Raw genomic sequence first — 24,202 nt, 5'->3', positions numbered from 1 at the left:
CGGAGAGGGGCCGTGGGCGGGAGCTGGAGCGGAGCTTCCTCATCGTTGCCGCCTTCCCCCCTCGCCCCACACGGCCTGTGGAAGAAGAGGGGGTGGGGAACCAGGGCAAGCGAAGCAGCCGGGCCCAAATGCGGGCCCGCCGGGCAGCCCCGGCCGGCGGCTGCGGGCGGCCGGGCTCGGCGGGGGGCGGTAGCGAGCCCGGGCCGGGGCGGGCGGCCGGGCGGGGCCCGCCATTGCCGGGGCGTGGCGGCGGCGGCGGCGGCCGCGGTGGCTGCCGGGGTGCGCGGGACCGCGGCGACGAGCGGAGGTGACCGGGCTGGGGGAGCGGGGAGGCTCGGGGGCCGGCAGGGGAAGGGCTGCCTCCGCTGCGGCGCTGCCATCGCCTCTCCCTGGAAAATGTCCACCCCCGCTGCAGCGCGGGGCTCCGGGCGGGAAACTCCCGCTGCCCACCTCTGCCCCGGCAGCGGGGTTTCTCCAGGAAATGCCCTTTCTCGCCCGGTGCTCCCACCGCTGCCGCCCGCCTCCACCCGCAGCGGTGGCCTGGCGGGGCCGAGCGCCGCTGGGCCTCCCCGGAGGCGCCTGGGCTCGGCCGTGCCGGGGGAGGGCGGGGGGGACGGGGAAGGCCCTGAGGGGAGAGTGGGAGCGCAGTGAGCAACGCCGTATGAAACACAGCTGAAACGCACAGATGTACACGCTTGAAGTAGACGTGTTCGCCATGGGTCAGTACCGGGCCGGAGGGTAGGAGCTGCCTCCATCGCTTAGCCCACCCCTGCCACAGGGGCAGCTCCCACCCGTGGGCAGGCCCCTGGGCCCTGCCTGCCCCCGCAGCTGTGGCCTGCGAAGTCGTCTGCTTTTTCTTCTTCCCCCTCATATCAGGACAGAGGTAGTGCTGGGTGTCCCGTACAAATTGGAATGCGGCCCTGTGAGAAACAGAGGCGGTAGCGAAGCTCGCCCAGCGTTGGGTATTGCAGTACAACAGTCGGTTTTTAAAGGGAAAAAATATCAGTGCCTGGGTTGTGTTTGGGGCATTCTGAAAGCCTGTGCGTGGGTTTTGTGGTGTGGAGTAAAGCACGTTTCTCATACACTTCGAGGGTTATTGTTGGCCATTGTTTTTGATTTAATGATAAATACTATGGCAGTTGTCTTAACTTGGAGTTGATAAGCTTCTCAGCTTAAAACAAATGAGAGTTTTGCCTTTCGATGTTCTGTACCTTGAGCCATAACTGAAGAGCCGTAGCTGGTTTTTTTGAAGATGTTCATAATATTTTGTGCTTGTGTAGATGTGTTGTCATCTTTCAGTGATATGCTGTGATTTTTGCCTTCTAGATTTTTTTGCAAAGCTTTATTTTACAGGGTTTATAACATTTACACTTCTGACTTTGGAAGACAAGAAGTTCTGCAGAAATGTCAAAGATTGAGAAAATGAGTATCCTCGGAGTGAGGAGTTTCGGGGTAGAGGATAAAGACAAACAAATTATCACTTTCTTTAATCCGTTAACTATTTTGGTGGGACCAAATGGTGCAGGAAAAACGGTAGGACTTACTGTATGTTTGGTTTTGCACTGTAAATAATTCTGAAAGGCCTCAAAATATGAATAATGATCTCTACAGAAAAGTATTAATAATATTGTAAAAGTCTTGCTGTTTACTGTAAATATGGTGGTGTTTAGCGTTATGAGAGATCTGCTTTCATGCCTGGATTTTGCAGAGCACCAGTTGATACTTTTCATAGGAAATTGACCCAGATCCTGATTAAAACCCATTTTGCAAAGTACCATGTTCTCAGGATACTCAAAAAATAAAATGTTATTTCTTATTTTTCTCTCCTCGCGTATTTAACTCATTTGTAAATGTGTTAGTGTGTTTTTGCCTGTAGTCCATCTTGTTTACTCTGAATTGGCATTATAACTATATATTTATTTCTGTTTTCCTAGACTATCATTGAATGTCTTAAATATATATCCACTGGAGATTTTCCTCCTGGCACCAAAGGAAACTCATTTGTTCACGATCCAAAGGTAAAAGTCATAGTGACTAGATTTAACGTGTGTTTACTTGCAAGTCAAATATTTAACTGCACTCAGTGTTGTGATGAAAATAGAGATGCTCAGGTTCTAGGCAGAGATGACCTGACTGTATTGTTTCAGAAAAAACAAAGTGCTGGGGGAGATCAGGACATTACCCACAGCTGGGAAGAAACATATTCTTTTGTTGATGTTGAAAAGAATTTCCCTTATTTAGTTTTTTTCATTTCTACTAAAGGTTGCCAATGAAACAGATGTTAGAGCTCAGATTCGATTACAGTTTCGAGATGTAAACGGAGAGCTCGTAGCTGTCCAGCGATCCATGGTCTGTACCCAGAAAGGCAAGAAAACAGAATTTAAAACACTTGAAGGTGTCATTACTAGAACAAAGTAAGTTTTCTTTCTTTCTTTGGTGTGAAGATCAGTTTGGGGTTTGTATGTTTTTTATGTATAAGACAAGAGAAAATTTCATAACGTATTCCTTGAAGTAGCTACCAGTGCTCTTGGGTGAAACCTATGTAGTTTCATCACTTTATCTATTAGTTGATTCAAAAATCCTACAATTGATAGCCACTACTTTAAGAACTACTTATATCTATTAACTTGCATTTATTTGAAAATTGCATTAATAATGATACAGTTTGAAAGTAGCATTGTGTGGAGTATGTAGGCTTTACTTCCTTTAGCACCATTTTCAGTTTCAGATCGTTTTTGGCTCGTGTTTGACTCCAGTCTCCACTGTTTGAGAAGTGTATTCACTTAACTTATTCAAGATCGTTTTTGCTCCCTCTGGTGGTTCTGCATAGTTTTAAAATGTGTAATAGTCTTGGCTACGAATATTGACAGTGTTAAATGCATGTGTTGAACATGGTAATTATATTCTTAAAAATTGTTTCTTGTTAAGTTTTTGAATCAGTACGTTACAATGAGATTATACCGTTAAAAATGCAGTTTATTTTTAAAAGAATTTGCTAGTAACTTCTTTGGGGATTTTCTTTATCTGTGCTACATAGGCATGGTGAGAAGGTCAGTCTGAGTTCTAAGTGTGCAGAAATTGATCGAGAGATGATCAGCGCCCTTGGTGTTTCCAAATCAGTGATTAACAATGTCATTTTCTGCCACCAAGAAGAATCCAACTGGCCATTAAGTGAAGGGAAGGCCCTGAAACAAAAATTCGATGAGATCTTTTCAGCAACAAGGTTATTCTCTTTACTGTAATTAAATAAAAACTAAGTAAGAAATGTCTTCTCTAATAATGTAGGTGTTAATGAAAATGTTTCATACATCAGTATTGCTATATTGCCAATAGGATCTGAAATTTTGGGTTTTTTTAAAGGTATATTAAAGCACTCGAAACTCTCCGTCAAGTACGACTGAAACAAAGCTTGAAAGTAAAAGAATGTCAGACAGAACTGAAATACCTAAAACAGAATAAAGAAAAAGCACAGGAAATCCAGAATCATCTTAGCAATAGAGAGGCTCAACTGGCTGCTTCTAAGGAGAATGTAAAATCTATTGAGAGTCAACTTGATCCTCTGAAGGTGATTTGCATGATGATTATCTTTAAGACTTTAATACAAAACAATACATAAGGACTAAACAACACAGAAAACTGTGAAAGCTGGATGAATTTCGTGATTAAAATCTCACACTTTTATGTTGTGTTATCTAATCCTTTGCTCTGAAGCAGAATCAAGCATACCTCAACAAACCTGGCAGATGCTGGTCTAATCTGTAAACAGTCATGGGAGGTTTAAGAACATAGTTTGTGAAATTTTTGTAGCAGCATTGGTTTCTTGTAGCTTAATTTAAAATCTCTCTCAAATTTAGCTGCTAACTAAAACTATTATAAACTAAAACTATTATAAACTATAACTAAAACAAAAACTAAACTAAACCTTAAACCCCCCCTATTTTTTAAAAATACTTTATAAAGCTGAAGGTTTGACACTTAGACTACTATATTGTGTGGAACAATTGATTATGGGATTCATAAGCTGGTGAGATATTTCACTTACAGCATTCTTTCCTTTGCAGAGTTCTCTGGCAGCAGTTGAACATAATCTCACAAAAGTAGCGAGGCTAGACAACGATGTAAGAGCCCTGGAGAGCAGGAGAAAGCAGATGGAGAAAGATAATCAAGATTTGCAACAGAAGATGGAAAAGGTTGCCTTTTAAATTTCATGCTGCCATCCTTTCTGCTGAAGAGTCAGTCTGTCTCTTGCTACCCAGTGACCTAAGTATATATTATGCATCAGATGTTGGTGAAGAACATTTTCATAGCCCATATAACTCGCTTGATATTACCAGATACTGCAAATATGGCTCAATAAAGCTGTATTAGTTTTTGTGTAATTTGGGTTAAATTGCTTTTTGTAATTTTTCCCTCCACCATAGACTAGCTTGCCAGGAAGGCAAATACTGACAGAAGTTTTCATGAAAGTGATAATTACTGGTAACAATGCCCTGCGGTGTGTAACTTGAAAATATCTACCTCTCACTGTATGTTGATGATAGCCAGCACTTGTTTTGACCGGTATGGGATGGGTCCTGACATGAATATTGTTCATCTCCCTGGAGATTTTTTATTTCTTTCTCTTAAAATAAGAAATAATTATCAGTCTTCTGTTGTGATTGTGACAAGGCATTTAAAACTATTTTGAAAAATTAAAAGAAATTCCTTAGTGGTAAAAATTTAGATTAATTTGTTTTATCAGCCTAAGAAAAATATATTTTCCAAGTTTGCTTGTGGCATATTTAGTTTTTCTTAATATATATCTTAATATAGAAATTCTGTGTAGGAGGTATTTATGTCTTATTTCTTGAATTCTCTTATGGTAAGAACTATACTTTTTTTAAAACATCATTGATTGGCTTATAAATTTAGTTAAAAAGATAACTTTATTCTGTCTTGTATTTGGTGTACAGGTTTTTCAAGGAACAGATGAACAACTAAGGGATAGATACCAGAACCACCAGAGAACAGTAAAGGAGAAGGAGAAGAGATTATCAGACCGTAAGCGTGAATTAGATAGAGCCACCAAAGAATGCCAGAGATTTAACAGTGAGAAATCAGAACTACTTATTGAACGAGGTATTTTAGACTTCATCTATAACCTTGTATTTATTTTTTAATGTAATTAAGATCTGAAATGGAATTACTGGTAAGAATTGAAGCGATTTGAACTGGACAAAACCCCTAAAATGTGGCTGAGCTTGGGGTCAGCTGTGAAGTACGGTATGAGACTCTCACAGGTGGACAGGCCTTAGCGTTCTTCTCCTGGAGTTTCTAATGTGCACTTGTTGCTTTGACCTATAATTACAACATGTAGTACCTTTGTTCTTAAATGGACCATTCTTTATAAAAATATTCCAAATAGATAATTTACGGTGGCATAGATCAATGTCAGCCTAGCAGTTTACAACACAGTTGTTTTCACTGTCTGAGCTTGTACTTTCTTTAGGTGATGAAAATGCCTGCTAATCAGATGTGATTGTATAAGTGTGCTTTAACCAAGAAAAACGTGAAAGCTGAATGCTTGGCCTGCTCAGTGTCTCAGGTGGAGGCTGGGGACTAGTCGGAGGGCTTTGGGATAATAGGATTTCATATATGCTGCATTCTCTTTTAGATAGACTATGGGAATTTCAGTAAAGCTGTAGTAGTTGAGACACAAAATACATGCTTACATAAAATATGTTTGGGCTTTGTTTATATTTATCAGAATAATATTTTTAGTGTTTTAAGATGCTTTCTTTTAAATTCTTGATTTATTTAATTAATAAAAATCTAGTTACCTGAAATACCAATCTCTCAAGCTAAAGCTTGTTTTTACTCTGGAGCTTTTTGTGTTGTTTAAAAATACTTTGGTTTCAAAGACTTTAAGAAAATGGTTACAGCTGACTTTGAATCCTAAATGTATCTTCTGCTGCAGTTTTTGAGTGTTTATGTCATGTTTTCTTTTTGTGAAGGTCGTCTTCAACTGCAAGCAGATCGTCACCAAGAACACATCACAATGAGGGATTCATTAATTCAGTCTTTGGCAGCACAACTGGAATTAGAAGGTTTTGAGCGAGCACCTTTTAATGAGAGGCACATTACCAGTTTTAACAGGTTGTTGAAGGAGAGACAGGAAAGAGATGCAGAAGCTGCAAATCATTTGATGGTAAGAGTTTTGTTGTTTTAGTAGTGTAGGTAGTATTGGTTATTAGTGTGTTATGGGTCCATATGTGTCTTCATGGTGCTGGGAGGAAGAATGTTGGGGGATGGAAACCGAAGCCATTTTTTTTCTTCTGGAATTCTTTATTATGGGTTGCCCGAATCTTTCCATGGAAATTGGTTTTGGAACTAAGAGTGGTCATCAAGTGATCTGAATTGCCAAAGCTATTGAACAGGCGGTTCTTCAAATAGGTTTTTCTCAGCAGCCCTCTTGTGCAGGTGGATCACTGACAAGCTAAAAAGCCTGAGGAAGAATTGCAGTGGGCAACTGGTTTAAAAAATAAGCAACTTTTTGTTGAAGTCGTCTTTAAAATGGAGTTGCTTTCACAGAACACTACCAGTATGATGCATCTGCATTTTCCTGTCTAAACATTTCAGCAGAAAATTTTTGACAAGTTCTAGTTATCTAAGTATTTCAATGTCTTGTATTACAGTGGTGAATATTTGCAAGCTCGTGTGAAGAAGTGTTTTTAAATGTTGTTTTCCTGTGAAAAAAATAATGAGTATATTATTGCTGACTTCTTTCAGAGAGAATTTGCACGAAAAGAAGCAATGAAACAAAAACAGATAGATGAAATAAGAGACAAGAAAACCGGATTAGAAAGAACCATTGATCTGAAATCAGACATTCAAAATAAGAAACAAGTTGAGCTAAAAAATGTAAAATGTGAATTGCAGCAGTTGGAGGGATTTTCAGACAGAATTCTGGAGCTGAATCAGGAGATTGTCAAGACAGTAAGTTCATGTAATTGAAAAATTTATAGAAGTTTGAAATAAAAGCTTTTGGCTTCATTATTAAAAAAACAAACAAACAAACAAACAAAAACAACCAAAAAATCCCTTGATGTTTACTCCATCTGTTGCATTTTTGCCCTTTTAATACCCTCCCTATGCTTTGTCTGTTTAGATGGGGCACCCTTTGGGGCAGGGACTGTTCACTACTTTTTTTTTGTACAACGCATGCATAGAATGTACTGCTTCTGCTTGGTGAGTTATAAATAGGCAATAGCCACAGCTGGTGATGTCATAAGATTAGTCAGTCTTAAATTATTGGGCCACAAAAATATGACCTAAAGTGCTACACTAGCTACATTTTTTCAGATAACTTGTCTGTGAGATGGGCTAGTTGGTTATAAGCATTTTATCTGATGAAGCATTATAAAGTTACTAGCATTTTATGTTCCAGTTGAACAGCTGGTTATCCCTTTGTTGCCAAGTATTTTATGTTTGTTAGCAGCGTATGGATTCAGTGCTTGACAGTGTTTCTTCTAGCCTCCTCACTAGGATAATTCCAAATTTAATGTACAGTAGATGCTAAAATACAGAGAATCAAACTAAATATGAGTGAGCTTCCTGAAGTTAAGTCATGTCGTCATGGCTTATGGTAAAAGCATAAGCATCTTGGGGCAGTACTACATTTCAGAACAGTGCATCCAGTCTCTGCTTTACTTTCCCCATGCCTTTGTCCTTTTTCATGTATTCTTTACAAATCTTGTGTCATTCCTGTAACAGCTGCCAGGAAGCTTAAGAGCTTTCTTCTCTTTCCTTTAGTTAGAACTTCATTGATTACTGTAATTATTTAAATCTTCTGGGCTTGCATTTTTTGTTTAGGAACATGAGCTGGAGAAGGCTGAGAAGAACAGCAATGTAGAAACACTTGAACTGGAAGTACAAACTCTGCAAAATGAGAAAATAAACTTGGACAAAGCCCTTAGGAAGTTGGATCAAGAGATGGAACAATTGAATCTACATACCATGACAATTACCCAAATGGACATGCTGAAGAAAGACAAAGTAATTTTTCTATCATCATCTCATAAGAGAGGGACATGAAATTAATACAGTCCCGTCAAGATTGGTGTATTTTTCAGGTGTTTATCAACAATCGTATGTAAAGCTTCTGTCTGACTTCATAGAAACCATTAATTTCATGAACGCATTCAGTGACATAAACTTGGAGATCTGAAAAAATTAATTTAAAATACTTTATTTCCCCAGGCAGAAAAAGAAGAGCAGATTAGAAAAGTAAAATCAAGACATTCTGATGAACTGACTTCACTACTGGGATACTTTCCGAATAAAAAACAACTTGAAGACTGGCTTCATGGTAAAAATAGAAAGATTAATCAGACAAGGGATAATCTTGCTGACCTTAAGTAGGTATTAATTTAGTTGATTATGTTTCCATAACTATTTACGTAATGATGAATTTAAATAGTGGAAATTTTAATATGCTTAACATACGTCTCACTTTAATTCATTATGGCTTATTTAGGTATCTGCAAAATCAAAGAAAGCATCCTGCAGAATTTTTGTAATTTATAGCTGATATAGTTTGTGGTAGTTAATAAAATCACGATGTCTGTAGTATGTCAAAGGCAGCACTGAAAGCAGATAGCAAAATATTGTTCTGGAACATCCTTAATTGTTTATACTAATCCTAGCTGAATCAATGTGCTTGGGGGGTGGAAATTGCTGGCCTTCTGACTTTCTTATAAGTCACAGAGTGGTTAGTGACTATATCACACGTTCATGTGTGATTACCTGTTCCTGATTTCATTTGATTATATAAAACAATTTGTTAGAAGGAGTAGGTAACATCAGCACACTATGCAGAGATACACATTAAATTTCCACAGAACAGAAACCCCAAGATTTTAAGTTTAAGAATATTGCATAATTCAAAAGTATCAAGTGGTAGAAGGATGCTAACATTCTTTGCTTAAGAGGTTCAATAATACCTCATAAGCAATAATTGCTGCAGGGGAAAAAAGTTGCTATTGTATTGTTCTATGAAGTGTTGCATGGCTTTGTCGTTAGAAATTAATTTCTCATCAGTAACCATCTAGAAAACCAAAAGGAATTAAAATAAAACACTTTATGCTGTACTTAGATTAATAAAAAGTTGACGCTATAGATGTCCTGAAAAATGATTGAAGAAGAACTGGTGAACAGCTCTGTAATATCAATTTCAGATAAACTTCCCATGTTTTTGTTTTTGCTTAAACAGTTTGAAATCTTCTTTTTTTTTTGTAATAAAAGAGTTTATGCATTGATGCATTTATGCATTGATATTTCAGCAAACGACTGGCATCAGCAGAATATCATAAAACTTATGTCAGTAGTGAGCTAAGAAAAAAAGAAGAGCAATTGTCCCTTCATGAAACAAAACTTTTTGATGTTTGTGGAAGCCAAGATTTTGACAGTGATCTGAACAAACTTCAGGATGAAATTGAAAGAAGTTCAAAACAGAGAGGTAAATTTATTAATAGCTCTACTTTTTTCCCTGAAGCTTGTTTTAAATGTAAGCCACAGATATTGTTTGTGCAGGACAAACAGTCAGCACAGAAACTGACTTAAGGGAGATTATTACTGGATCTTACTATTCTTTTAACAAATTTTTGTTATCTTTGCTACTATTTCTGTTTTACACTTAAGCAGGATCAGTTGTTCTAATTCTCTCAGTTAATTCTTTTATTATGTGTAAGTGAAGGATCTGCTTTGGCTTACTGTGTACATAGATGATGACCTTCTCAAAGCTAAGGAGATGTTTGAGTGTGTGGATCTGCCAGGTGCGAAGACAAGTACGGAACCAGCTGTCTGGTGTGGGTTTGACCCAAAGGGCCTACTACTAACTGAAAGAAAGTAATTTCTGAAGGAAATGACTCGCTTCCACTGTTAATTGCAGAGGGATGAGCATGGTTTAATAAAAGAGACTCGTAGAATAATTCAAGTTGAGGAGGACTTCAGGAGGTGATCTAGGGCAACCTGCTGAAAGCAGGGGCAGCACTGAATTCAGACCAGGTCGCTTAGGGCCATTTCAGTTTCCTGTCTTTGTGATTTTGTGGGTTATAATTTTGTCTCATTTATGGTAAATAGCTATCTAGTTTAGATCTGATTATGCACTGTTTATGTTTTTACATAAAGTATTTTGTTTCTTTTTAAACCAGCCGTGCTTGCTGGAGCCACTGCAGTTTATTCACAGTTCATTACACAACTGACGGAGGAGAACCAGTCATGTTGTCCAGTTTGCCAAAGAGTTTTTCAAACAGAGGTTGAACTGCAAGATGTAATTAGTGATCTGCAGTCTAAGCTGCGTCTTGCTCCAGACAAACTGAAATCAACAGAGTTGGAGCTTAAAAGAAAAGAGAAAAAACGTGATGAAATGATGAGTCTTAAACCACTTCGGTAAAGTACTTAAACCATATTGTTTCAAGCTGTTTCCTTTCAAATGCTTGTTTTTTGATTATTAAAAATTATGCAGACATCAAGGAAGCTTTATTTTAGGGCTAGTTAATTCATTAAAAAAATCTCATTGTTGAGACAAATATTTTGCTAGCATTTGTTCTCTGCTCATTTGGACTTTAATATTAAACTATTTTATATATTTGGTGTTTCTGGTCCTTTGGGGTTTCTCTTGAGCGTGAGGCAGAAAAAGTGGTTGTATGCTTTTCTAACGATTATTTACACTCTACAGGCATAGTTCCCCTCCTTGTTATTTATCATTGTAATTTAAAATGGACAGGCTGGTTTTGTTGTTAATGAAATGTTTTCATACCATGTCACCTTAAATGCGTTTCTTAAAAATGCTGGAATGGAAGTTTGGCTAGACAGAATGGGAATTAAACACCCTTTAATAATATCTTGATTTATATCTCCTTTAACAATACTTTTTGTTGCTGGCAGTTTTGTATGAATTATGATGTTCTAGAAAGGCATCTCTGGATTTTATAGTGGATACCAATGCCATTTATGTTTCCTTGAGGTTCAGCTATGTGCAATTCCGTCATTTGGGAATGCATCTCTGTCTCTGATACTGATAACCCATATTAGATTGGACTGAATTTCTTCCTGTATTTTAGTTATTTAAAAAAACTTTTTATGTTGTTATTTTTTTATGAACTTGCAAGGTAATACAAAGTGTAGGTAATATTAACAAATTCAGGAAAGGTGCCTACAGTATTTTCCAATTTCCAGGCTGAATTTGTTTGTATTTTTAAAGCTATGAAAATACTAGACAGGCTGGGGTTTTTGTTGCTTCCCTTTTCTCTTCCTGTTGCCTCCTTCCAAAACATAAACAAATAATACTAGCCCTAAAGGGTTTTTGTCAGAGTCCTGGGGTTTTTTTTCTTAGCATATGAACAGCATTTGAAGTAAGAGTATGCAGGTTTCCTGCCAGTAGGTGAAGAGGCTCTAGTCTCAAGAACTTTGCAGACCGTTGTTCTGAAAGAATTTGGATAATATATGTTAGAGGGTAGACCTTTCCTTCACAAGAGGGCACTCTTGTACAGTGGATTTAGACCCTCTCGTACTTGCTGTAATTAAGTTAAAAACCAAAAGAGATTTTGTTTGCTTGTTTGTTTCATCTCACCTGTCTAAAATGAGGGATGTATTACCTTAGCTAGGTATATAACATAAGCTCAGTCAAACGTGGGCAAGGTTAAGGGGATACTATTTTGGCTAAATTTAGTCTTCCACTATTAAATCATATCACAGATTTTGTGACCTTGAATGTCTTGAATTTGTGCTGCTGTTTTTGACAAAGGAAATTTTACGGATTTCTATTTTATTTAAGGCAAACTGTAGTTGAACTCCAAGATAGGGACATACCAGACTTGAGGAACAAGATACAGAATGCAAACAGGGATTTAACAGGCCTGAAGGGTCAGATAGAAGAACAGGAATCAATCTTGCGGACAGCTTTGTCTGAGGAGGAAGGTGCCAAGGCACGTTTACAGGATATAACACTAATGGAAAGGTACCAGGTATGCTTTGGTAATTTCTTTTTACATATATAAAATGATACTCACTTGCTAGCATCTAAATACATAGGTATTCAATAATATGACAAAACTTCGAGGTCTTAAGACTTTTCAAGCAAAGTAAAAATACTTTAAAAGGCAGCATAACATAGGTGATCTTGGTACTAATAAAACTTAAAAGTTTTATGTAATGATTTGTGCTGTTGAGGACCAGAGAGTCCCTTGAGTTCTGATTCAACTCTGTGCTATAGTAACTGGGAAAAGAGGTGTAATCCAGAACCTGAGCATGAACACAAGTACACCAGAGTGTTTTTCAGTGCTCATAGTCAGGCTTCTGTCGTGATCGTTCAGTGTGCTCTCAGCATCTGCTCTGTGTACTTTCTGAAATCTTGTCACACATGCTTCCTTGTTCTGTGCCATCTGAATATATGGTAAAGGGGAATTGATATCCTACACTTTTTATTATTCTGACATAGGAGACTGTTTTGAACAGTCTTCATGCCTTTATTGCCAACACAAAATCTTTGCTCAACTAAGAACCACGAGAGGGTCAATTATGCAGAGAACCTGGGGCCAGGCAAAGGACTGAGAGCATTGCACCGGTGGGAGGTGGCAGCAGCTCCTGAGGCTCCAACGATTCTGTTGTTGCAGAGACAGGTAGCGCATGTGACTGCTCTGAGGTAGCCTGGGGATTTCAAAAGTCCATCCATCCGTATTGATGGATTTCCTCTCACAATTAGGGATTCCAGTTTCTCGCAGCCTGTGGGCTGACATAACCTTACTGTTAATGATGTGACATTGCTCCAGCAGAGGAGATAAATTTGGAGGTTGGGAGTCATGTGTGCCTCAAGCTTGTTCTTGTGTGCCAAAGATAAAAAACATGTTGTTAAACACTAACACAATAATAATAATACTTTTCCTCACAATTTCAGACTGATATTAGGGATGTTGAACGAAAAATTGCTCAGCAGGAGGCTAAGCTGCTAGGTGTCGATTTAAGTAGAACTGTTCTACAAGTAAGCCAAGAAAAACAAGAGAAAAAGCACTTGTGGGATACAGGTAGGTCATACAAAACTGGTACTTCATTTTTATATTGAAAATAATGTTCTAAACTTGCTGCCATTAAAAAAATAAACTTCAGTTTGCTTACTTTACATTCTGAAATAACTGCATTCTAATAGTTTGTTTTGGTTTTGGGGGTCATACTAGCTTAATTTAGAATTAAATTTTCATAACAATAAATGTTTTTAATAACAGATGGACTGTGTGTTTGTGTTCATCTACAGTTACTGGTAAAATTGAGTTAAATCAAAAACTCAAGCAAGACCAGCAAAATCAGATTCAGCAGCTAAAGAGTACAGTTAATGAGCTTAAAGCAGAGAAACTTCAGATTTCCAGCAGCATGCAGCGTCGTCGACAACTGGAGGAACAAACAGTGGAATTAACCACTGAGGTTCAGTCCTTATGCAGAGAGATCAAGGTAGGAAATACTCTTAATTATTTAACCCCTAGCTTTGTTGTCCTGGGAAAAAAAAAACAATCTTCTTAGATTTAACGTTGTCTGTAATCCTAGCAAATAAGATGTATTTTTAAATGTTTGTCCTGTGCTGCTCTTACATATCCTTGGCATTTCCAGAACTTTATTAATACATTTTCACATCTCTTTTTCAACACACACAAAAAAAAGAAAGAAGTAACCACATGACTTTTTTTTACCACTTGAAAAATTGTTGATCTTTAACGGAATGAGAAAATAAAAAGGATTTTCTCCAACTACTTTTCAGGAAGCAAAAGAACAGGTATTTCCTTTGGATGCAACTTTAGAAAAACTGCAGCAGGAGAAGGAGGATCTAATGAATAAAAGGACTGCAAGTAATAAAGAAACACAAGAGAAGGTTTGTTTGCTTTTGACATGGCTGGGAGATAGGATTATATATTGGTTTTCAGGCATGGATGGAAGCTATGGTAATGAGTTCGCTTTCAGGAAACAGTAGTGACTTTTGCGAATGCTTTAGATTGGTGGAACTTCTAGGGAAGAAGAGGAACATAACCAAGTCAGGAGATGAACTCAATTATAATTAACCTTTGGCAGTCTTGTCAAAAGGCTTCTAGGGACATTCGGCAATATTTAGTGGCCAATGGTATTAAAAGCCCTTCCTAATAGATCTAAGAGAAATAGCAAGGATGAGTAACCTGTCCTTGCCAAGAGACAAACCTGTTTACTTATGTGAAGTGGCTCTTGTGTAAGCAGAAATGAGTGATTTACCATTTGCTTTGGAAAACATTTTCATGGTGATAAGGAGCATCCGGGTTTCAAAAGCTGAAGACTTGATTAGTAAATTAAAGCAATTGTACATAGGCAGCAGTGTTATCCAGTATCTAATCTTTGATACAGAGCGTACCAGTTGTTGCACATAAGACTGCATTTCATTTGAAATCTTTCCCCTGCAGATAAATGGCATAAAAGAGAAAGTTAAAGATATAAACAAGTACGTGAAAGAAATTGAAAACTATATTCAACAAGGAAGAGCAGACTATAAAAAGGTAACCTAAAAAACAGTCAATAAAAAGTTGACATTAAAAGCACTTTTGTGTTTAAATCATATACCGTTTTATTTCTTTAGCAAAAAGAGTCTGAACTTGAAGAAGTAAATTCTCAGTTAGCTGCCTGTGAGAAACAGAAGGAAGTGATAAGTAAAGAGATGGAAATGATTCGACAAGATATTGACACTCAAAAGGTAGATGCGTTGTTTTACAGTAAAGATATTTTGCATAGTTGAATTAATTTCTGGTTTTGGTTTAAGTCTGCCTAGGTCCGTAGTGGTGCAGTTTGTCTCCTCCTGATTTACTTAATCAGTTGTTAGTCAGAATAGCTGCTATACATGCATTAGGCTAAAAAAAGTTTTGAGATTTGTATATGCAAAAGTAGATGCATTTTAGAAAACTTCTATCTCTAACTATCATCTTGTGGTATTTCCAAAAGGGGTAAGTCTGTTGGGATAATAGCCAGCATTTTCAAAAGTATCTTTGTGTGGAGAATACCTGCCTTCTGAAGTAAGATTGCTGTAAAGTGTTTCTAATTGCAGGTACCAAAAGTTGCTAGTTACCCCAGATTTTGTCTGTTTACATTCTTGATAGGAAAGATGTCTTTCCCCATTCTACCCCACCACTTACTGTCGAACTTGTAGAACTGAGATGAGGGACTTTGTTAAATCTCATCCTAAATTACTTGCCCCGCTTGAAACATTGATTAATATTCGCACACAGGATCACTTTTGTGTTCACCTGTGACAATAAATACAGTAAGTATTATTTTAGATTTAAATATGAAATAATACTGCTGATTTCCATTATACCCTATTTCTAGCACAAGAGAAGTTCTTACTGTGATAATTTTCATTGTTGTCAATTATTTTATGTTTGCAGCATGTTTTAGAGGTGTGCAGAACTCGTACTTTGTAATTGAGAATCAATATACTGAAACATTATACAACTTCTTGCTTTCTGTGGGGATAGATACAGGAAAGGTGGCTAGAGGATAATCTTACTTTGAGGAAACGGAATGAAGAGCTAAAAGAAGTTGAAGACAATATAAAACACCTTGTGAAGGAGATGGGAGAAATGAAAGTCCCGCAAATGAAAAAGTAAGCGTCTTCAAAACAGAACGGCATGTTTTGCACAAGAATTCACCGAGTATCTGAATGTAATATTCACTGTGTTTTAGTGTGTTTCCTCGTCCACCTTTCTCCCTATTCATGTAGACCACTTCCTCCTTCAAACTCATGTTTGCGTAATATCCCCATGACGACAACATAAATGACTCGGTGAAATGATATAGTGATTTTAGCTAGAAATACATATATGTTTACGTGTGCATATACCTGTTCCAACCAATCCATTTTTTTAATGACTTCCACTGTTAAATCCACATTTAAAAAATTAATTCATGTCTCTGGATAAGAATATTTAGTTTTCATTTTCAGTTTGCTCACTGAGGTCTCAGCAGTGAGTTTTATATTTATTTCAGTAGTTTAATATTAATTGCTTAGATAATAAACACTTTTGAAAAGGAATTAGCTCTATGCTGGTTCTTATGTGTGAACCATTTATTTAGCTTTCTAGAGGTTACACAATTATTTCATCTTATTTTGCTCAGTATCCTAATTTAATTTCACCTGTGACATTAATTATTTTCTGTGTTTCTACATGTAGCACTTTGGCATTCGAACTTGATAACTTGCTTCTCCCACTCAGAATAGTGATTTGAATATGTTCTTAACAAACTTGAAAATATTTTTATTTCAATAATGTCTTAATTTCAGTGACATTAGTAGTATAATTTTAACTGTTACAGACTTCATAGATATAATATAATGAGCTACTGTCTAACATAAACTCAAAATTAGAACCCTGATTAAAAAAAGGTGAAACACTAAATACAGATGACTTGTATATCAATTACGGTTTCACAGTGAACAAAAACATTTAGAGGAGAAAATAGAATCTCTGAAAAGAAATCATCATGTTGCACTTGGCCGACAACGTGGATTTGAGGAAGAGATTGTTCGGTTTAAAAAGGAACTTCGAGAGTCACAATTCAGAGACGCAGAGGAAAAATACAGGGACATGATGATTGTTATGAGAACAACAGAGCTGGTGAACAAAGATCTGGACCTTTATTACAAGGCTCTTGATAAGTAAGTATTGTCATATAAGGGTAGTTCTTAAATGTTTTAGGCTTTATTACTCTTCATAACCTTGATGCAAAAGCAGCTTTCAATTTCAGACTTCCTGGGGTAACTTTGAGATGGTAAATTGATACAATTCTTTGAGATATATAATTAGATCTCTTTATAAAATCAGGCATTTAAATATTAAGATAACAAGATATAACTTTTAAAGTAAATTAATTAAAATATACTACAAATGGCAGAGGGTTGGTAGGATGTAGGAAATTTGTAAGTTAATGTATGTAACGTACATACAGCTAATGCATTGATGGTAGTAACTGGAGTTTAACATAGTCATAGATAAGTCCAGCGATCATTATAATTTTATTCCCAATTCTTTGTAGGACCCTTTTTGAGTTATGATTGTACGTGTTAGGACTCATATTTGCAATGCAACAATTCAAGTTGACAGATAATAGCGAGTGAACCCAACGCATCACCCACCTGTGCCTTCTGTGCGGAATTCCTGATGTGAAATAGTCTTGCTGCGTTGTCTGTGGTGGTTAGAGAATGTCGAGACAATAAACAGAGTCAACTTTGTTTTTCATATGAAAACCTGTGGAACAGCCAGTGGAGCTGCAGACTGTTCCTCTGACCCTATTCCTCTCTAGCTTTTTTTTTCCACTTGAAGGCATTTTTAGGAAGCTTTTGTAAGAGCGTCTCCCAAAATTGCTGATAGTTTTCCTTTCTTCCTGTAATTTTGGTTTGTTTTGGGTTTTTTTTTTTTTGGAGGGACGTAGAGGGAAGTATTACAGGATATGCAGTGGGAGAATGTGTTTCTTAAAAGTCTGTCTCACATGTTCTCTTAAAATACATAAACGCCACAGTACAAGTTCAGGAAAGGTGAAATCTGTGTTTAAATCCTTCGTTATTAACCTGGGTCTTCCTTGCAAAGTCTCTCATACTACTTTCATTTCTATAGCAGTACGTTTTAGCATCTTCTGGTCATATCTTAACATGAATAAGATATGCCAGGTAGATTTCTTGTTCCCCATGATCATCTTCTCAGGTAAACAATTGTGTTTTCATTAAAGAATATTACAATATAGAGGGTTTTTTTTCCCCCCTTTTCCAGTGTGGGTGGTTTTGTGCTTATATTACAGAAGGCAAGATCAAAAGAAGCATGTCTTGCATTTGGTGGAAAGTGTAGTAAACTTTGTGATTGTTTCTGCTTCCTCTGGAAGCTTGTTTTCTAGTCTTGGACTGACTGGCCAAAAATAGCATCTCAAAATTTGTAAACAAATACAAAGTAAAACATACGGCTCCCTAAAAAACCCTGTATGTGCAATTATAATGATGGAATTGCAATGAGCTGTTGCAACTTGATGGACAATGGGGAAGTATCTTGGAATCAATGGACAGGTTTCAGGAAATACAAAGCTGGTACTCGGTGGCAGAAAGATAAATTGAATATTAGGAACAAAAAAGAAAAAGAAAGAGGAACGTTTTGACCACTGCATAAATTCACAGTACGCCCATGTCTTGAATATAGGATGGAATTTTGGTCCCCTGTATTAAAAGGGGTGTAGCAGTTCTGGAAAAAGGAGCACGGAAGAGCAGTAATGCGGTTGAGGGTGTAGCATAATGGTCGAGAAGAGAAACTAAACAGATGAGAACTTCCCAAGTTGAGAAGACAGGTCTTGATGGTTATTGAACACAGTGGTCTGGAGGGTCCCTGTTTTAAGCAGTTTTAAAATAAATATGTTTAACATTTGAATGTAAGCTAATCCAAAATTAATTTTGTGAAGATTTATATTGTTCAGAGCATGTATAATTCTTCCCTTTCAGCTTAAATGGAAATGCACTCCAAGAATTTCCCTTTTAGAATTCAGAATCTTTTTGTATGGTATCAAATCATCTATTGTTTCTATTTAAGGCAAAACAGGAAATCAGTCTTGTAATTTCAAGAAAAATAGATAAGCATCGCTTATTGGTAATCGCCTGAAAAATCGGTGAGACGAAATGTTAACTCTAATGGCCAGAGATTGAAAGCTGTATCTGTAGCTGGGAAAACCACAATTTTGGGTGTTCTGTGCTATCAATTGATCTTTATTGACTTAATATTTAGAGGTTTAAGATAAATATTGATGAGGAATGCATTCTTGGGTTTAATTAAGTAAATAGTTGAAAACACTTCCTTCAGACTTAGCAAATTTATTAGAGTTGATACGTCAGTATTCCCCAGAGCAGGTGGAAATAATTCCTGTAAGAGGGGAGGTAGGAAGAGTGCATGTAAAAGTCCATTTCAGAAGTATATTTTACTTCCTCCATATTTTTTTGAAAGAAGACATTGGCATAAATTGAGCAAGCATTTTTTTTCATTACAGGGCGCTTTTTCTTTAAAAAGCCAAGTTAAAAATGTGGCATCCTGTCCTATCTTGAATGCTTTCATAAGGCATCATCTATTATTGAACTAAAGTCATGTTGATATATTAATCGGGGAAATTAAATTGAAAATTATTAATGACATCCTATGTTACTCTTGCTGCTGAAGAGAAAGGTAGCTCTAGTCATAACGCCTGTTTGGGTAATTATAAAATTCTCAATACAGAATTCTCTGTTCTGAGGAAACTTCACAGGCTTTCCTACTGAGACCCAGTTATTTGCACTGGTGGGGGACTGTGCCAATGAGTAACACTAGTGTTGTTTTGGAAGACTTAACATCAGATTTGTCTTTTTAGTGTCAGTCTGAAAATATACCTCATACATAAAGTGTAAATCTCTTAAAAAGTCAGGTAAACTTGTTCTCCATTGAGTGTGACTGCAAATCTTTTTGTCTTCATTACTCCTTACTCTCCTACTTCTTGAGACTGAACTGTTTGTGAGAGTAGAATTATTTACACAATAGAGCGTGGTTAGTCTTTAGATACTTCTGCATTCAAAATGAAGTAGTATTTATTATATTTTTAGTAAAAGTATTTAGGGAATGGAAAGGGAGCTGCTGCCTTCCTTAAAGCTCCTGTAGTCCATAGCAGTCTGTGGCTGCACCTATAACAATTTGCATTTTTTGTTGTTGTTCTGTAGAGCAATAATGACATTTCATAGCATGAAGATGGAAGAAATCAACAAAATAATTCGTGACCTTTGGCGAAGCACCTACAGAGGACAAGGTATGTAATTTTTTTTTTTTTTTGCCCATATGTATCCATTTGATACTGAAAAGTGTTTGTTCAAAGTATTGAAAATCCAGGATCTGAAAATAGTTGGTTCCATTCTAAAGGCTACATCTGTTCGTGACTGCTATAACCTCCCTTTTATTACAGATTATGTAGTTAGCTACAGGATAAGTAGAGGTAATTTTCCCTTTTCCATGTTTTCCAAAGTTAAGGTTTCCTTGAGACAGGGGAACTGCATGAGTTCATTCCTTCGATCTTGGAAAAATTAATTTCAAGGATGTATCTATTAGTAGGAGTTCTGAATAGAATTTTTGTGGTTACTGCATATTATACCTCTCAAGTCTGTTTAATCCTATGATATTTTTAAAGATTTTTGATAATGTAAAAACTGTCTCCTTCCCAATTTCAGATATTGAATATATAGAAATTCGTTCTGATGCAGATGAGAATGTCTCAGCCTCTGATAAAAGAAGAAGTTATAATTACAGGGTAGTAATGATAAAGGGAGATACAGCGCTGGATATGCGAGGAAGATGTAGTGCTGGGCAAAAGGTAATAGCATTTTTTAGTGCTCAGTAAAGAAAAGTGATTCAGGTGAATGCAAGAGAGTAACACGTTCTGAAGCGACCCTGAAGAACAGGTGGCTCCAACCCTAATTAACTGTTCTGTACAGCTTTCCTTCACTGTATCTGGATTTTGCTGATAGTATGCAATATATGATTCTGAACATTTGAACCTTGTTTTGGGGTGCCAAAATCCATTGTTTCAGTCGGGGACTGGTCTGAGTCCCTGCGGGAGTGAAGGGTTCAACTTCCCTCTTTCCACAAGTTCAAATCCTCCCAGTCTCTTGCTAGTTACCACTAAGGTTCCCATAGCTTTAGGTCTATTGACTTGCTCCCATATCTTTTCCTTCCTGAGGGCTGACCCTTGGTCATCTTTTCACAACTGCATCTTCCTCTAAGTATGAGAAGACCTCTTTTTCTCCAAATTATGCTACTCTCCCTGACTGCTGAATATAACCTTTCAGTTCATGTCACCAAATATCATCCCATGCCACACTTCCGGGCATTGTGTTTCATTGTGTCCTGTGTCAGCTATCAGTTCTGCAGTCTGGCCATTCAGCTGTCTTGGTACTTCAGTAACACATGCTGGCCAAGTGGCCTGATACGACACCTGCCTTGACAGTACCGGTGATCAGAGGTTCATCATAGTTAACCACACCTCTTTCACATGTTGGGGCTTGAGAGTTGTTGTTGTTTCCACCTGTCTGCTGTTGTTTCCACCAGAACAAGCGATCTTCCTAAATGTAGAGATAATAGAAAGGGGCAAAAATGCAGCCAGGGCTGCTCTTATCTCTTCCCTGCTGGAACACTTTCTGCCCATCCTTTGTGCCTGCTGCACTGTAAATAGAAGACCTGGAGAGCTCTCCCCAACACTTAAGGCTCTCCATGTGAGGTGCCAGTGACAACCTAGCCCGAGGACACTGCAGTTGTGTGAGGGAGATACGTTCTCCTTCCTCTTCTGCAGTGGGAGCTGGAGCTTTCTGGCTCCCTTTCCTCTGCCCTAGCTGAAAGGGCTATGATGGCAACAGATTTAGATCTTGATGTTGAGGAAGAATTGCCATTATCTGAAGTAACAAACTGCCTACTTCCTTACCTCCAGAGTAGCAATTCCTGCTGCCTTGCTTACTCCAGCAGAGTTTCATTGGCAGCCAGGCCTTTTCCACGACCAGATGGTACAGACAGTAGTAGAAAATTAAATCAAGGAATGGAACAAAATGATATGCAGTATTTTTAAGTGCATACAGCAGTAGAATCATGAAAGAATATTTCATGAGAACATGAATACTGTATTGTTGCGTGAATATGAAAAATGCTGTCAAATTAATTCCCACCTTAGTGTAGATGTGTACTTGGTTTTGAAAATTCCATACTCATAGGGGGGGAAATCCAAATCTTACAAAACAGCAGTATAGGCAAAAATTGGGCTCTCTCCTAAAGTAGTCTAGGACGTTACGTTAGAGTCCTATGTAAATGAGAGTGAAACTTGTTCACAGTTTCTTAGCTTATATTCTGAGAATTCTTTGATCGTGAACTGTGATGCCAGCGGTCGTGATAATTGGAAAGTATTTTCGGCAGCACAGTTTCCATCAAGTGTTCTGTCATTTTCACTAGTTCAGGAGATATAATAATAATATCATTAGGCATGTTAGTACAAAACTAACCTGTAAGGCGGTAAATCCTGTTGTCTTCAGTTTTAGTAAGTAGTCAGGAGTTCAGTAGCTCCAACTTAGTGATATGCGTACAGATTTCCACCATCCCTGCTGCAGCAGGGTGGGGCTTGAACAGAGCGTAGGGGTAATACAGATGGCAGTGTTGTAGCATCTTTACCTCGGATTGGAGTCCTTACTTCCAATATCTCCTGAGTTTTGAGTAGTTGAGACTTCTCTGATATTTTTCTAACAGTACTTTGCAGAATGGGTCTTTCAATTCAAACTTGAAGTTTTAATGTAGTTTTTCAGTAACTAGTTATTGTCATTTTCGTGAATTACCGGCACGTTGTTATGTAAACTTTAGTCATGCTTTGTAATGGCATTAAAAATAGCATGTTACACGTAGTTCCTCTATAAACACTTCAAAGAGTGATATTTTGGTGGCGTTTTTCCTTTTTTTTTTTTTTTTTTTTTTCCCTTAGGTGCTTGCTTCTCTTATTATTCGTCTTGCTCTAGCAGAAACATTCTGTCTCAACTGTGGCATATTGGCACTAGATGAGCCTACTACCAATCTTGATCGAGAAAACATAGAGTCTCTTGCACACGCCCTGGTGGAGTAAGTGACCTCTTCTTGTGAAGCTTAAAGATAGATATTTTTCAAATGTTAATAGCAGTCAGCGGAAGTGAATTATATTTTAAGCTGGCATGTCTTTATTAACATCTGCAAATATACATGCAAAGCAGTAGCTTTAGATTCCCTATCCTTTATCTGGAAGAGGAAAAATATTTCTTAAATAATTTTTTTATTTTATTTATGTCAGTAAAAAGAGTTGCTAATCTACATTAGATTGCTTGACAGTTCGTGTCATTCGTTATCAATAGTTAAATATTTTTGTACTATATATTTACAAGTTCTATAAAACTAGAATGTAAGTGAGATAATCATACACTAAATAATATCTCCTTGTAGGATAATAAAAAGCCGCTCACAACAGCGTAACTTTCAGCTGCTGGTGATAACTCACGATGAAGATTTTGTTGAACTTCTGGGCCGTTCTGAATACGTGGAAACGTTCTACAGGATAAAGAAGAACATTGACCAGTGCTCTGAGATCATGAAATGCAGTGTCAGCTCCCTAGGCTCATACGTTCATTAGAATTTCAAGTAATTATGTATTATAGACTGGCTTAGCTGCCTGACCTGGTAGAGCTCAAATGAAGGCGTCTGAAAATACAGTTCCTTCATATCCTATACTACTGAAGATTTGTAACAATTTTAGCTAGAGTCTGAAACTATTAGACTTTTAAACTTCATACCTTCCTACATATTTCTGTGCCTGAGTTTTAAGAACCACTATAATATGGAAGAATTTAAATGAATACAACACAGTTAACTTTTAGATGTATTTTATGCTTTAAAAGTGAAAATAAAGTTGTGATGTTCTTTGTTTATGTCCTGGTGGGGAGATCCAGATGCAGATTCTTCGGAAAAGCTGCAGCTCTGTCGATAGAATAGGGCTTGCTCTCCATCACGGCACTATGGCGAGTTCAGGATTGATTTCTATCTCTCTCTCGTCAGGGTGTGTTCATAGCTACCCACCTAGTCTACACAAAATTCAGAAGATTCAAAGAGAACTTTTACTGCTTCCTCTACAAGGTAACGTTACTCCGGCTGTTCAAAGACAGAATCTTCACAAAGTAGAACAGCTTTCTTTAGAATAAAGGAAAGTCCCACTTCTAACTGGATGTAGGAGTGAATAGATAACAGAAGCATATTTTAACTATCTTGTCTTTGCTTAGTGTCTTTTACCTCTCTGCTGCTTTAAGATGATGGCATTTATGAGAGTTATGTCATATTCTGATTTGAGATTCTGATGAGATACAATCAAGTTCTGTGAAAATGATACAAAAATGCCTTAGAGAGTTAATTTGTGGGTTTTAATTTGATGCTGAGCCTCACCTGCACGACTCGGAGTTCTTCCTGAGGCTCTTTTCCTTGGTACAGCAACACCCGATGGCCCTTCAGCACACAGGCCAAGGGAAACTACCCCTCAGAATGACAAGGGAAAGCCAACAGCGATGGCACGCTTGAAAATGCAAAGGTTCTGATCATCGCAAGTCCTGGGGTTTCAGACAAGGGTT

General features: G+C 37.6%; 1 protein-coding gene across 3 annotated transcripts; it reads left to right on the top strand.

The window, feature by feature from the left end:
- The first annotated feature begins 235 nt into the window (after nt 1–235).
- Nucleotides 236–23,512, top strand: RAD50 (RAD50 double strand break repair protein). 3 transcript variants are annotated; one of them, XM_087754156.1, is made up of 26 exons: nt 236–307; nt 1,354–1,533; nt 1,935–2,018; nt 2,263–2,414; nt 3,038–3,223; nt 3,361–3,565; nt 4,062–4,190; nt 4,953–5,118; nt 5,994–6,187; nt 6,769–6,975; nt 7,852–8,034; nt 8,239–8,396; nt 9,321–9,496; nt 10,191–10,428; nt 11,816–12,005; nt 12,935–13,061; nt 13,289–13,482; nt 13,787–13,897; nt 14,454–14,546; nt 14,627–14,740; nt 15,519–15,646; nt 16,475–16,699; nt 19,757–19,842; nt 20,258–20,400; nt 22,543–22,676; nt 23,031–23,512. In XM_087754156.1, the coding sequence occupies exons 2-26, from the start codon at nt 1,405–1,407 to the stop codon at nt 23,215–23,217; spliced, it is 3,939 nt and encodes a 1,312-aa protein (XP_087610282.1). In that variant the 5' UTR covers nt 236–307; nt 1,354–1,404; the 3' UTR covers nt 23,218–23,512. The 3 variants fall into 3 exon arrangements, with proteins under 3 accessions (XP_087610282.1, XP_087610284.1, XP_087610283.1); XM_087754157.1 differs by having other exon boundaries at nt 278–307; nt 1,327–1,533; XM_087754158.1 differs by lacking the exons at nt 15,519–15,646; nt 16,475–16,699; nt 19,757–19,842; ... (1 more) ...; nt 22,543–22,676; nt 23,031–23,512 and adding an exon at nt 15,141–15,308.
- Nucleotides 23,513–24,202: the final 690 nt, after the last annotated feature.

Source organism: Nipponia nippon, unplaced genomic scaffold (assembly GCF_047370975.1).
Source record: "Nipponia nippon isolate SJK-2023a ecotype South Korea unplaced genomic scaffold, ASM4737097v1 scaffold_17, whole genome shotgun sequence".
In the NCBI taxonomy this organism is placed as follows: domain Eukaryota; kingdom Metazoa; phylum Chordata; class Aves; order Pelecaniformes; family Threskiornithidae; genus Nipponia; species Nipponia nippon.
Note: the sequence above shows the minus strand (reverse complement) of the source record. Positions and strands in the feature narration are given on the sequence as shown.

Excerpts from the sequence above, each read along its gene's own strand:
- RAD50 (XM_087754156.1), top strand. The coding sequence starts at position 1,405 with ATGTCAAAGATTGAGAAAATGAGTATCCTCGGAGTGAGGAGTTTCGGG. Across the intron at positions 12,006-12,934 it reads CACTAATGGAAAGGTACCAG|ACTGATATTAGGGATGTTGA; the intron begins GTATGCTTTGGT and ends TCACAATTTCAG. Across the intron at positions 16,700-19,756 it reads TATTACAAGGCTCTTGATAA|AGCAATAATGACATTTCATA; the intron begins GTAAGTATTGTC and ends GTTGTTCTGTAG.